The sequence below is a fragment of the Ricinus communis genome, chromosome 2 (assembly GCF_019578655.1).
Source record: "Ricinus communis isolate WT05 ecotype wild-type chromosome 2, ASM1957865v1, whole genome shotgun sequence".
Taxonomy (NCBI): domain Eukaryota; kingdom Viridiplantae; phylum Streptophyta; class Magnoliopsida; order Malpighiales; family Euphorbiaceae; genus Ricinus; species Ricinus communis.
The window spans coordinates 3578505-3593410 of record NC_063257.1 but is presented as its reverse complement, the minus strand read 5'-3'; the positions used below and the strand labels follow the sequence as shown (position 1 = coordinate 3593410).

Here is a 14906-nt window from a genome sequence, read left to right as displayed (position 1 = left end):
TTCTAAGTTCCAAGTGTTATCGGTTGCATTTGGAATTATAAAATCGGAGAAATTAGACGTTAGAAAAAGGTGAGGCTGAGATTGGTTAGATGAATTACTATACTTCCACTCAGGACAACAATTATCACTGCTTCGACAAAATCTGACAGGCAAAATATAGACCTTTTGACATTTGAGGCATGATAAAGTGGTTGAGAAACTAGATATCTAGTTTAAAACTGGAGACAATTAATAATATGGATAGAATAATTAATAAAAATTAATTAGTTAAAACAATCAAAATTACTAAATTGACACAATTTAATTAAATAATCTAAGACCTTTTAGTAACTTTATCTATAAATAAAATAAATTGATTAAAATAATCAAATTACTAAACTAATACAACTTATCTGAATAATAATATATTATAGAAAAGCTTAGAATTTTCATTACGCTGAATTTAATAATTGGTACATTAAATTATAAAAATAAAATATATAATTAAAAATTCAAAAAGCATATATCTTTTTTAACGATTAAAATTTTAAAAATATAGAAAATTATAAGAGTTTAGTAGAGTATAATTTTTGTAACATAGTACAACACATACAACATGTTTACTCAAATAGTAATTAAATTAGTCATAACAGGTTCACGTGTCAAGCTATTTTACGCCACACTTTAAGTCGTGTCATAAATGGGTCAATCCATTTCTAACATGAACCTTTTAAGGTTCAATCCTAACATGCTAATTTTATATGTTAAATGAATCAAGTTCATATGTAATGATATATTTTGACACCCTTAAATTTTCTGAAGTTTAAATGCAATTAAACTTTAAATGGCACTAGTACACAAAATTTAGAAAAATAAAAAAAAATATTTAAAAGTAGAGTTTTTAGAAACTAAATGCTTTTAACTTGTGTGCATTAGGCTAGTGAAATCAAATCACGATGGCAATAGCTATTGATGAGGTCTCGTTAAAGAAAATTGACATATTGAGCACGCCATATGTATAGATATACGAATTGTTGTAATTAATATATTATAATTTGACTTTCTAATCGGATTTAGTGAATTCTAAACTCTCTGGAAAGTTTACTTAAATCTTAAAAAAATCAAAAAAAATAAATTATAGAGTAACAACAAATAACCATAAGTAAATAAGTTGAAAGACTGGAAGTAATTTGCTAGAGATTTGCATTATAGTGATGTTTGAAGCATATATAAAGAAATGATTGAATGAAAAAATTTGTTGGAAACTATAACTATTTACAGAAAATTTGTATTTGAGCATTACTGAATATGGCAGTATTGTTATTGTTGATTGTTGATAATACTTAGTCCTTATGTTAGTCTTGCTTATATTTTTTATAAGGATTATCAAGTATCATATTTTTCTTAGAATTTTATACATATAGAGTTTTATTATCTTTTTTAATTAGAGAATAGTACAGAGTAGAGAAAACTATTACATAACTTTTGCTATATTTTTCTTTCACGTACTAGATCTTTTAACTATTTATTGAATTCTTAACTAACTAACTAATTAATTAAATTAATAATTATGGAATTACGGTAATAGAGCTCCCATTATTTATATTGAGCTAAAAAGTATTTATGGGCCAACAATGTCATCCTGAATAATACCATCAAAAGTTTTTAATTGTTTATAATCAAAGAAGGCTTCCTAAGGATGAAGTGGAGACTTTGTTATCTCATTAATTGAAACACAAAGTAAATTAAATTCCAATAACAGAATATCAGAATCAACATCTCGAACTATCTAACCACAAAGAAGAAATTGCTACTTGTGTTTAATGCTTGCAGGATTCAGTTTAATATATATATATCAAAGTAAAGGAAGGAAGGAAGAAAGAGGGAAATTAAAAACTTTTTGACTTTATCTTCACGACTTTGACTTAATAGACCAGGGAAAAGATTCTAATGAAGGCATTTGTTATAAAAAAAGAGCTTTTGAAATGGGATGGTGACTTTCACTTATCTGCACAACCATTGGAGAAAATTTAGTGGTCTTTCTACGACAGGGGAGAAGTCCTTAGAATTAATAAGACTCATTTTCCATGAACTGACTTTAAACAATTTATAAACTGAGTTTCAAAAATTTCTATCGTTTAAAAATACAAATTATTTACATAGGGAGCAAAGCATGGTTATAGAGGAAAACAGAATTAATTATAAATTAAATTTTATATTTTATATTTTTTAATAATTTTATTTAATTATTTTAAAATTTTAAAATAAATATTATTTTTTAAATTTATTTTTAAAAATTTCTTTTAACGACAACTTTTGAAAATTCACAGTAAAAAAAATGTAGGAAGTCAAATATGTTTAGTAAAAGAATAATAATTATGAATCAGCAAAAATAGTTTATCTTAAACTTAATAAAAATTTCATGTACGTGCATTTTTTCACATATTTTATATCTAGATGCAATAAATTTTTTATAAATTTACTAATTTTCTTATATTAGTGACTTGCTATGTTATTTTTTTATTGTCATATTTTAAAGATTATTATTGAAAAATATTTTTAAAAATAAATTAAAAGTATAAGTATTTGCTTTAAAATTTTAAAATAATTAAATAAAATTGTTAAAAAGTGTAAAGTTTAGAATTTAATTAGTAATTAGTGTAGAAAAATATGAACTTGATTGAACAAAATCACAGCTAATAATTTGAGAAAATAAAGATAAAGTAAGACAAAATACACAATAGAACACACAGATTTACGTGGAAAACCCCTAAATAAATTAGGGTAAAAACTACTGGCAAGGATAGAAGAATTTTACTCTAAGAAAATAATAGGAGTTACAAACTCTCTATTTATAAAAGAGAAAACATTAAAATTCTCTCTTTATAATAAGAGAAAAATAATTGCTTAACTCTCTAATATTTTTCTCTTATTTTTTGGATGATGGAATAACAAAGTGAGGCCTCTATTATATAGGCTTGGAAGGTACCTCAACATTGTTAACTTAGCAATGTGTGAGAAATACTCCTCAAAAATTAATAACTTAACAATGTGGGAGAGATACAAATCTCTAAATATCAACAATCTCCCACTTGAAAATTTGATTGAGGATCAGTCAGATCTTCACACCGTTCTTTCTTCCTTGCCTTTCCATGCTGCTTATACTTTTATCAAGCCACTAGAGGATTGACACCAAATAAATTTATCAGTGTTAACTGCCTTCGTCAAAAAATCTGCTAGGTTGTCTTTAGTATGATTTTTTTGCATATCCACAGTGCCCTCTTCCACTTTTTCACGAACGAAGTGATACTGGACTCGTATGTGCTTTGACTTTGAATGAAAAGCTGGATTCCTTGCAAGATGCAAGGCACTCTCACAGAACAGAGGAATATGCTCTTGTTCATGCCCGAGTTCCTCCATCATCATTTTCAACCATACTGCTTCCTTACTAGCTTGTGTAGCTGCTACATATTCTGCTTCTGTTGTTGATGTCGCCATAATCGACCGCAGCTTTAATACCCACAGTGTGAACACATACCCTGTAGTAGATTTGCTTTTATCAAGATCACCTGCATAATCTGAGTCAACATATCCTCTGATAATAAAGTCTGATCGTCCATAACACAATGCAACATTTGAGGTTCCCTTAACATATCTTAGGATCCTCTTTACAGCATTCCAATGCTCTCTGTCAGGATTCGCCATGTACCGACTTACTACCCCCACTACATGTGCAATGTCTGGTCGTGTACAAATCATCGCGAACATTAAACTCCCCACTACTGATGCATACGGTACTCGAGACATTTCCATCATTTCTTTTTCACTGCTAGGACTCATACTGGAGGATAATTTAAAACTAACAGGAAGAGGGGTAGAAATTGACTTACAATCTTCCATATTGAAGTGTCGTAAGACGTTCTTCAAATAATTTTTCTGAGAAAGCCAAATCTTCCTATTGTTTCTGTCTCGGTGAATTTGCATCCCTAGAATCTTGTTTACTGGTCCCAAGTTCTTCATTTCAAATTCCCTAGCCAACTGTGCCTTTAATTCTTCAATATGATCTTTGTTGGGGTCTACTACCAACATGTCATCTACATACAACAGTAAGATAATAAAAACACTTTCACCAAACCTCTTGAAATATGCATAAGGGTCTGCATTAAGTCTGTTGTATCCAAGGCTCATGATGAAGGAATCAAATCACTTATACCAACACCTCGGCGCCTGCTTTAAACCGTATAAAGATTTGTTCAACCTACAAACCAAGTTCCGCTTTTCTTTTTCTTCAAAACCTTCTGGCTGGAGCATATAAATTTCTTCCTTAAGATCTCCATGAAGAAAAGTTGTTTTCACATCCAGCTGCTCTAGATGTAAGTCAAATGTAGCACACATCGCCAAGACTACTCGAACAGTTGTTAATCGAACCACAGGGGAAAATATTTCATTGAAGTCAATCCCCTCCTTCTGAGTATATCCTTTCACCACCATTCTTGCACGAAACCGCTCCACTTGATCATCACTATTTCTTTTGATCTTAAAGACCCATTTGTTGCCAATGGCCTTTCTTCCTTGTGGTAATGGCATAAGCTCCCAAGTCTTGTTCATATGTAGAGCTTCCATCTCTTCTTGCATTGCTGCCATCCACTGAGATGCATCTGAACTGCTCATTGCTTCTTAGAGAGTTGATGGCTCCCCTTCCTCAGTTAGAAGACAGTATACGACATTGCTGCCTATATCATAATCATAATGCTAGGTTGGTGTAAATTTTATACATTTTCCCTTTCCAAGTTCTGACTCTTCAAACTCGACTGGCTTTTCAAACTCGACTGGTTCTTCCTCTTCGTGCTCTAGTGCTGCTTTAGAAGAATCTTTTTCTGTAGACTTTCTTTCCACCTGTATAGTTGTAGTCTCTGAATTTTCTTTTGAAGTGCTATCATCTTCTCCCTTCAATTTATCTTCTAAGAAGCTTACATCCCTGCTGATTATAACATTGTGGGCAGTGGGATCCCACAGGCGATACCCCTTCACACCATCAGCATATCCCAGGAACAAACACTTTCTAGATTTTGGATCCAGCTTTGTAGTTTCTTGGGTATTATACATCACATACACAGGACTTCCAAATATATGGAGGTTTGAATAATCAACTGGCTTCCCAGTCCACATCTCCATTGGTGTCTTTTGATCAATTGTTGTAGATGGAGACCGGTTAATCACATAACAAGCGGTGTTAACTGCCTCAGCCCAAAATGCCTTATTCAGGCTTGCAGCTCCCAACATTGCTCTAGTTCTTTCTAACAGAGTTCTGTTCATCCGCTTTGCCACTCCATTTTGTTGAGGAGTGTATGCCGTAGTGAACTGCCTTTTAATGCCTTCTTGCTTACAAAAGCTATCAAATTCATTACCTGTGTATTCTCCTCCATTATCTATCCTCAAACACTTGATCTTATTACCTAAATCAAGTTCAACCCGCGCTTTGTAAGTTTTGAAAACTGCAAATACATCTCCCTTGCTCTTGATAGGATACACCCAACATCTCCTGGAGTAATCATCGATGAAGGACACAAAGTACTTAGCTCCTCCTAGTGATGAAATTGGTGCTTGCCATGCATCAGAGTGAACTAAATCTAGAACATCCTTGCTTCTAGAATTGGATGTATTGAACTGTAGTCGATGCTGCTTGCTTGTTATGCAATGCTCACAAAAGGGTAATGACACCTTTGTGAGACCAGGAAGTAGATTTTTCTCAGCAAGAACCTTCATGCGTTGTTCAGACATATGTCCAAGCTTCTGATGCCACACCATTGCAGATCTCTCGCTCGAACTACTTGAAGCAATAGATACTTCTGCTTCATGCACAGTCTCTCCTAAAAATATATACAAATTAGCAGTAATTTTTTCTCCTTTCATAATTACAAGCTCTCCTCGGCTAATCTTCATGATTCCTTTCTGAACTTTGATGATGCAATTAAGATCATCCAGTTGTCCCAGAGATAACAAATTCTTCTTCAGACCTTCCACATGTCGCACTCCTTGAATAGTGTAGACTGTACCGTCGTGCATCTTCAACCTGATAGTTCCAATGCCTATGATTTTTAAGACATTATCTTCACAACTATACACAGATCCTCATAAGATAGGTTCATAGTGATGGAACCATTCTCTTCGAGAGGTCATGTGATAAGTTGCTCATGAGTCAAGAAGCCATACATCAGCAAATCTCTTTCTGCTCTCAGTTGATATTGCTGCTTCACAGCACAATACATTTCCATCATCCGAAGTGCATGCCACATTCCCTTGAGGATTGGAATTCTTCAAACTCCAACAATCCCTCTTCAGGTGACCTTTCTTACCACAATGGTAGCATTTATAATTCTTCTTACTTTTTGATTTTGATCTACCATGATTGTGACTCCCATTTGGACCACGTTCTGTTGATCTCCCTCTCATCACCATCAAGGCTTCCACCTGTTGTGAACCTGCCTGCTTGTCTTTCTTGTTTCTTCGCCGATTTTCTTCTTAGCGGCTGCTATATCATCAAAGACTAGAATTTCGGTAACAACATTATTTGTCAAACTGATGATGAGTTGATAATATGAATCAGGTAGACTTTGGAGTAGAAGCTCTGCACGTTCTTGTGACTCTATTTTATAGCCCAAAGATGTGAGTTGAGAAAATAGAGTATTCAAGACCTTAAGGTGCTCTGTCACTGAAGTAGATTCTGACATTCTTAATGTGTAAAGTTTCCTCTTAAAAAAAATTTTATTGTGTAATGACTTGGCTTCGTACAGTCTAGTGAGGTAGTCCCAAATCTCCTTTGCCGTTTTCTTTTCTTCTATACTGGATAAGATTCCTTCTGCAAGTGCTAGATGAAGGTTTGCAATAGCATTCCCATCCATCTCGTTCCACTTATTATCATTTGTGAGTGTTGTCGGTTGTTCACTGATAGCTACAAGACAATTGTCTTTTCTCAATACAACCTTTATCTTTAATTTCCACAGTGAGAAATTACTCCCGTTGAACTTTTCAATCTCAAATTTTGCCGCCATTGCTTCTATTACAAACGGTGCCTTTTAGCTTGTAAAATGAACCGCAGTAATGAACATAAATCACTAGGTAAGTTTTCAGGAAAGACTAAAGGGTTACAAGCGGACCTCTTAAATACCAATCTCCTTAGACAGAACCTTCCTTAAATTGTAAGTATTCTTACTACTCCACACAAGCTCTTTTGCACTAAAGAAACCTCAAAATTCTTTTCTGATGTGAAAGATCTGAGCTACAATCACAGAATTTTAAGGAGTTTCTTACCAACCAAGCTTTGATACCAATTGTAGAAAAATATGAACCTGATAGAGCAAAATCACAGCTAATAATTTGAGAAAATAAAGATAAAGTAAGATAAAATACACAATAGAACACACAGATTTACGTGGAAAACCCTTAAACAAATTAGGGTAAAAACCACGGGTAAGGATAGAAGAATTTTACTATAAGAAAATATTAGGAGTTACAAACTCTCTATTTATAAAGGAGAAAATATTTAAATTCTCTCTTTATAATAAGAGAAAAATAATTGCTTAACTCTCTAATATTTTTCTCTTATTTTTTGGATGATGGAATAACAAAGTGAGGCCTCTATTATATAGGCTTGGAAGGTACCTCAACATTGTTAACTTAGCAATGTGGGAGAAATACTCCTCAAAAATTAATAACTTAACAATATGGGATAGATACAAATCCCTAAATACCAACAATTAGCCCTAAGAAATATGTGAAATCCAGGACCCATATTTCCCCATAATATTTTGATTTTGCAAACAGATACATCCTAAAATTTTTAGTTGATATTTTTATCATATTATATATGGTTAAATTGAAATATACTAGTTCTTTTTTTCTTATTGGTTTTTGTTTACTGTATATACACACACGCTATTTTACGCTTTTTAATTTTAAAGGTTATTTATTTTAACTTCATCATTTCTTAAAATTAGCTTGAAAATTATAGTTAAACTCATTATGAATAATTGGACAAATTAGTGAACATATTTGGCCAATCTTATTCAATGAAAAATAATAATTAAATATCAGTTTAAGCAATAATAACCATATTTTTAACGGAAGTTCAAGAATAATAAAATTGAATCTAAATGAATATTCGAACTTATTATCAATTTAAGTTTCAATTTAACAAATCTAACCAGGTGAAGTAGTTCATTTACGTAATAGTTTTATTGCCCAAGGTGCAAGTCAGTAGGCTCACCAATTTCAAAAGGAACACCTTTTTCTTTTGACTCTTAAAAAAAGATCTCTAGCTTTTGAAAAAATATTCATAATTGCATGCCATTACTCGTAGTTTTTCTAAGATGGATTCTTTCCAGTGCTAAGTAATTTATAAGGTCCAAATGATGTGTTCATCTGGTCTTATGTCTCACCTGTCATCTCAAGTCTCAACCATCAAGTTGTTCCAAATGTCTACCATTTTCTCCTTTATTGTTTTGTCGCTGTTCATATCACCTTCGACTTCATTTTCATCTTCAACATTACATGATAATTTACATAAAGGATTGTCTCTGTTTGTGGAGAAACCAGACCATGTTTTGGTTTCACCAAATCGCATTTTCTTTGCTGGTTTTCACCAAGTTGGCGACAATGCTTATTGTTTTGGCATATGGTTTAGTGAATCCCCTTTCTCAAACAACACAGTAGTTTGGATGGCAAATCGGGACCAACCCATTAATGGAAAGCGATCAAAGCTATCTTTACTGAAAAATGGTAATCTCATATTAACTGATGTTGATCATGTTGTTTGGGCTACCAACACAATTGCAAAATCTTCAGATTCACTGCAGCTTCGAGATACTGGCAATCTTGTTCTAGTTACGGCAGAGGGTGTTATTCTTTGGCAAAGCTATGACTACCCAACAGATACCCTTCTTCCACTCCAGAGTTTGACCAGAAATACAATGCTGGTCTCATCTAGAAGCCTGAGCAATTTTTCTTCAGGTTTCTACAAGTTAGCATTCAATGACGATAATGTTCTACGTCTTCTTTATGATGGTCCAGATGTCTCAAGTATCTACTGGCCAGAACAGCATCATTTGGGTTACCAACCAGGCAGAACCTTATACAACAGCAGCAGAATTGCTTTCCTAGATTCCTTGGGAGAGTTTACTTCATCAGATAAATTCGAATTTTTCTCAGCGGATTATGGAGAAGGACTTCAACTGCGATTGACACTTGATTTTGATGGCAATCTTCGCTTGTATAGCCGAGGAAATGGTTCCTGGGTTGTGTCATGGCAAGTCTTTGCTGACACATGCATGATTCACGGAGCTTGTGGACCTAACAGTATGTGCAGCTTTAAGCTTGGCATTGGTAGGAAATGCTCTTGCCTTCCGGGATTTAGATTGAGAAGTTACACTGATTTGTCTCATGGTTGTGAGCCAGAATTTAATTTTTCTTGCGACTCAAATGAGACTACTTTCCTTCAACTGCCACATGTTGAAAGTTATGGATATGATATTACCTACACGCAAAATTACACATTGGAGAGGTGCAAAAGACTTTGTTTAGGAAGATGTGATTGCAAAGGTTTTGTTTATCAAGTTGGTTCGTGTTATCCCAAGACGCAATTACAAAATGGTTACAGTACTCCGTATTTCGCAGGTGACCTTTATGTGAAAGTGCCCAAGGACAGTTACTTCTCCAACAACCTTACTGTAAACAGCATATCCAGTTTGCGTTGTCCTACTCAAATTGTTGCGCAATTGGACAGAAGATATGCAAGAAGCCATCGAAATTGGCCCTTGGAGTTCTTGCTTTGGTTTTTTGGTCTTATAGGAGCCATCGAAATGTTAATGATTTTGGTGTGGCTTTTATTAATTAGAAGCTGGCAGAATAGAGATGCATCTGATCAGGCCTGTCTGCTTGCTGCAACAGGTTTCAGAAGATTCACATACAGCGAGCTGAAGAAAGCAACGCGAAATTTCAGAGAGGAAATTGGAAGAGGAGGGGGAGGAATCGTTTACAAAGGCATATTGCGTGATCATCGAGTTGCAGCAATTAAGAGACTTAATAAAAGTAACCAGGGAGAGGCTGAATTTCTAGCAGAATTAAGCACCATTGGGAAGCTTAATCACATGAATTTGATAGCCATGTGGGGATATTGTGTAGAAGGAAACCGTAGGCTTTTGGTCTACGAATACATGGAGCATGGTTCTTTGGCCAAAACTCTGTCTGCCAAAGAACTTGACTGGAAAAAGAGGTTTGAAATTGCTGTCGGGACTGCAAAAGGCCTAGCATATCTCCATGAAGAATGCTTGGAATGGGTTGTGCACTGCGACGTAAAGCCAGAAAACGTACTCCTCGACTCTGACTACCAGCCAAAGGTATCAGATTTTGGCCTCTCCCGTTTGCTAAATAGAAGTGGCATTAGGAATATAGACTTTTCAAGGATGAGAGGGACCAGAGGTTACATGGCTCCAGATTGGCTATTTAATCTGCCTATCACAGCTAAGGTGGATGTCTATAGCTATGGGATAGTCGTGTTAGAGATGGTGACCGGGAAGAGCCCAGCTCTGGGTGACCATGCTACTTGTAGCAACCAGGCAGGAGAGCAGGAAAGATTAGTTGAGTGGATCAAAAAGAAAAAAAGTGGAGTTGCTGCTAAAACAATTTGGGTTAAAGAGATCATAGACCCCACAGTGGGGAGTGGCTATGACACTAAGAAATTGGAAACTATGATTGAAGTGGCTTTGCAGTGTGTTGAGGAAAACAAAGATGCAAGACCCACCATGAGCCAAGTAGTTGAGATGCTTGTCAGGAATGAAAATGATCATTAGCAACAATGGTGAGTGCAACTGTCAAAAGGTCTTTGGATAACATATTAAGCCATTGAAGTGCTGTAGTACTTTTGCGAATATTCTATAAGAAACTCAGATGGATTGAAGGAAGCCACACTATACTAAATTCTGTGCATCTCCTTATTTATTTTAATGAATTTGCTTGAGTAGCCCAAATATAGAGGGACACCCAAATTAATTTCGTCGGATGGCAATTTCTCCTCATCTCTCCCCGAAAATCCTCCTTGACACTGAGAGTACTCAAATGGATCATAGCCTCACGGAATCTGCCTTCCCACAAGGTTGAGTTGCTCCCAAATTCAATTGCCATTATATTGTGTATTTTCTTATTTATCAGAAGCTAGAAGACCAAGACCCTTTTCCAAATTCTTGTAGTAACTATTATCAGATATGAAGGGACTTACGGGGTCCAAAGGAACCATAATTGTTGAATTTAGGTTATTTATTGGACTTACGTGTGAGCCCCTGAGCACAAAAAGTAGCCAATTGATTTTCATTTACTTCTCCTCAATTAGCTCCCACTGTATTCAAGGAAGACAAACTGCATTTCTTGCTTATCAAAACTATATGAAAACATAAAATACAATACAAGCAGATAATTTTTAAGTTTATAGTCTTACTTGAGCCTTTCTAGTAGCTATAAATGAAGTTATCATAGTAGTTGATCGAAATAAAAATGACTATCCTTATAAATCAAAAATTTGTTAACTTCAAAATATGTTTTTTTTATTACGACATTAACTATGAAACTGTGTTTGCTTAAATAAAATACACACTGAAAATCAAAGAAATAGAACTACAATTACCTTTTTGTACTTATTCCAAGAATGAATAAGCACATGAAAAATGGACCTTCTTGACATCAGCCTCGCTTTAGAATAATGAGTCTCAACTCTTCAATAACATGCACCATTTTGTACCGAATTGTGGAAACACATTAAAATCTCAGTTTCATCCATTGCACATCTAACACCAATTTCAGCATCATTTTTCTTTAAGAAATCCAATTCTATTCTTACTCGTATCAATCGTATGCATTATTAAAAAATACATACAGAATTGGTAAAACCTGAGACCAAAAATATGGCATGCTTCCTTAAAAGAATTGGATCTCTAATTAGCAAAATTCCCTTCAAAAGACTCAAGTTTGTTACTTGCAAAATAGCGACGTACACTGTCAGGGCAAGGCCAAGGCCTGGCCCCTCTTATTTATCTGTGTTTTAACACTCTGATGGATGGCATGACAAATGATGGTGAAGCGGCTAAATCTGCACAAGGAGCAGATGACCAGTTCTTGATGCAGCTATCACTGCAGCAATTTTCTCCTTATCCTATTCCCGCTTCATAGAACATAGATGAAGCGGCTGGGGAGCATAATAAGATACAGAATATGCAATTTTTCAATGGTCCAAAGGGAAACTTCCAAGTTTCTATCTCCAATTTTCCCACATGCCTTAAGAACTTGCAGAGCACGCACTTAATCATTTTTTTTTTCCTCCTAGTAAGCCAGCCAACTAACAAAATAACAAACAAAATTATTCATGCAAGAATTTTCTGTTCTGAAGGACATAAAAACTGGCATTTGATTTTTATCCTTCTTTGATTCTCCACATGCAAACAAAAACGGTTGTTCTGTTTAACAACTATAACCAACTTAGCCCTTTAATTGAATGAGTCCTATTCTCGATTTCAAATCTTGTTTTGTCTTAAGAATATCTGGGTTCTCAAAACTAAAAACAAATTAAGTAAATTAACAAATAACAAAAAGAAGGGCAAAGAGATTTTGTTTTCTTTTTCTGAAGTTTATATTCAAAAAGGATTTCTTTTCCTTTTTTTTTTTCATTTTCTTTTCTGAGATCCTTCCCCATTTTGTTCATCTGTACACTACAGCCAAAATTATTACTTGTGTATAAAGCAAAATAAAAGACGCAATTTCTCTCCTCTCTCCAAATTTTGCTTAATCCCCTGAGCTGGATGATTAGAATGATAATTAAGCACTAATACTCTACTACTCGATTCTACTAATCCCAATTCGCTTAACGACAGCATTTCTTATAGCTTCAGTTTGCATGCACAGCCCGTTCTGCTCGACCCCAGACATATAGTTCCTAACTTCCTTCCTTATCATCTCTTGCATAACTGTCAAAAACTCTGGTGTAAAAAACTGCTTCTCAAACCCAATTCCATTCTGTTGTTGTACAGCTGGAACTTGTTGCACTGGCACCGCTAACTGTGTGAATTCGGGTCCAGATATTTGATTCGAAACTTCATCGGATCCAGGAAGAGAAAGGGTCAGGGAAGTCGGCGGATCTGCAGTAGTAGTGGTAGTAGTCGAAGAGGTGGCATCGAGTGGAAGAGAAGCCGGCGGGACAACAAGGGAGCCGGTTCTTGCCAAAGGGCGGTAAACCGGAGAAGAAGCCATATCGGGTAAACTTGAATCGCTGAGATCAGATCCGGATGGGCTACCCGGAAGACCACCCGCACCAAGGCTCGCGGATCTTTTAAGAGGCTGTGGGTTATGGGCCACGTCGTCGTTTAGGTCGTAACATTTTCGCTTGAGGGTCGAGTTCCAATGGTTTTTAATAGCGTTATCGGTACGGCCATTGAGAAGACGAGCGATGGTGGCCCACTTATTACCGAAGCGAGAATGAGCTCTCATAATAGTTTCATCTTCTTCAGGTGTAAAAGGTCTGTGTTCGACCTCAGGTGACAGCTGGTTACACCATCGTAACCTGCAAGACTTGCCAGATCGACCAGGGATCGATTTGCTTATTAATGACCAATTTCTTGGACCATAGTTTTGAACCAGCCTTTGTAACGCCTCATCTTCTTCTGGACTCCATGGACCCTTGATCCTATCAACGTCTTTTCTCGCTGTACTATTAGAACAGGCCATCGATTTAGAGAGGATCCTAATTCAGCCCTAGTTTCGAAAATTTAATTGAAGGTTTTGTTTCTCGGTGGTGGTGTAAGCTGAGCCTCACCGTTGGTTTTGTTTTTTTTTTTTTTTCAAATGAAGGAACAGAGTGATAGCAGTGGAGGAGGAGTATATTTATATATATATGGAAGAGATAAGGATGACTTGTTAAACCGGTTGTAGTGACCGGTCATGGCCGTTGTGAGTCTAAGCAAGGCAGTTACTAGTAAACAGCTGTCAAATTGACACGCGTCATATCGTAGTCCCTCCAACTTACACGTATAATTATACTCTCAAATATTTTTTGGTTTTTATCTGCAGTCAGATCGACACTATAATCACTAATCACGCAACCTGGTGGCATTGATGGGCGGTCTCGATTAAATTGATTGATTTTTCGTTAAAAAAATGAAAATGAAAAGAAAGAAAAATCTCAGTCAGTAACCGGTAACTGAAGTGAGACGGTTAAAATAAAAAGAGAAAATAAAGAAATTGAAAAGCTAAATGACAGTTTTGGAAGTTAAGAAAATTTAAAAAGAAACGTGGATATTTTGTATGTGATTATTGTTAGTTATAATAAGAAAATAAGGTACTTATCTGATGATAAGAAAATGTTAAAGTGAAGTAGTACGGGTGGAGATGGATGGGAGCGCAGGAGATGACTTTGACCGAGCCAGGCTGGAGAGCATTTACGCGAACACATTTTATTTTATTTTTTTATAATGATATTTCATTTTTTCTTTAATTATAGAAAAAGAGAGAGAGAGATAGGGGAGAGAAAAGGACGCACGGAAGGTGATGAGCTGGCACAGAAAACGACAAAAGTTGAGAAGCAGAATCGGGGGAAGAACGGTACTACAAATCTGTCAGTCCAGGCTGTCAAGGTAGCCCCACTCCCAATTCACACCTTAACGGCCTACTTCCCCACCACCTACACGTGGCGGTCACGCTCCACCTTTTCTTTCCGTTTCTGAGCTGCCAAAACCGACTCCACCGTCTTACCTGCATTATTTCAAATATTTTAAATGCTCTCCCTCTTTTTGAAACTTTCCTGGTTGCTTCGTTTACGTCTTTTCATTTTTTCTTTGCATTGAATTTAAATTATGAGACAAGCGCTGCCTCTAAATCATGTTGCATGTTTG

At 35.4% G+C, this 14906-nt stretch overlaps 2 protein-coding genes across 2 annotated transcripts; one reads left to right on the top strand and one right to left on the bottom strand.

The window, feature by feature from the left end:
- The first annotated feature begins 8321 nt into the window (after positions 1 to 8321).
- Positions 8322 to 11453, top strand: LOC8288549 (putative receptor protein kinase ZmPK1). Its single transcript, XM_002510108.4, has one exon. It carries the CDS (start codon positions 8388 to 8390, stop codon positions 10824 to 10826), a length of 2439 nt encoding a protein of 812 aa, XP_002510154.3. The 5' UTR covers positions 8322 to 8387; the 3' UTR covers positions 10827 to 11453.
- A 1161-nt stretch (positions 11454 to 12614) lies between these two features.
- Positions 12615 to 13882, bottom strand: LOC8288550 (transcription factor MYB44). Its single transcript, XM_002510109.4, has one exon. It carries the CDS (start codon positions 13741 to 13743, stop codon positions 12856 to 12858), a length of 888 nt encoding a protein of 295 aa, XP_002510155.1. The 5' UTR covers positions 13744 to 13882; the 3' UTR covers positions 12615 to 12855.
- Positions 13883 to 14906: the final 1024 nt, after the last annotated feature.

What these genes read in the sequence shown, in the direction of transcription:
- LOC8288549 (XM_002510108.4), top strand. Translation starts at nt 8,388, where the DNA reads ATGATGTGTTCATCTGGTCTTATGTCTCACCTGTCATCTCAAGTCTCA.
- LOC8288550 (XM_002510109.4), bottom strand. Translation starts at nt 13,743, where the DNA reads ATGGCCTGTTCTAATAGTACAGCGAGAAAAGACGTTGATAGGATCAAG.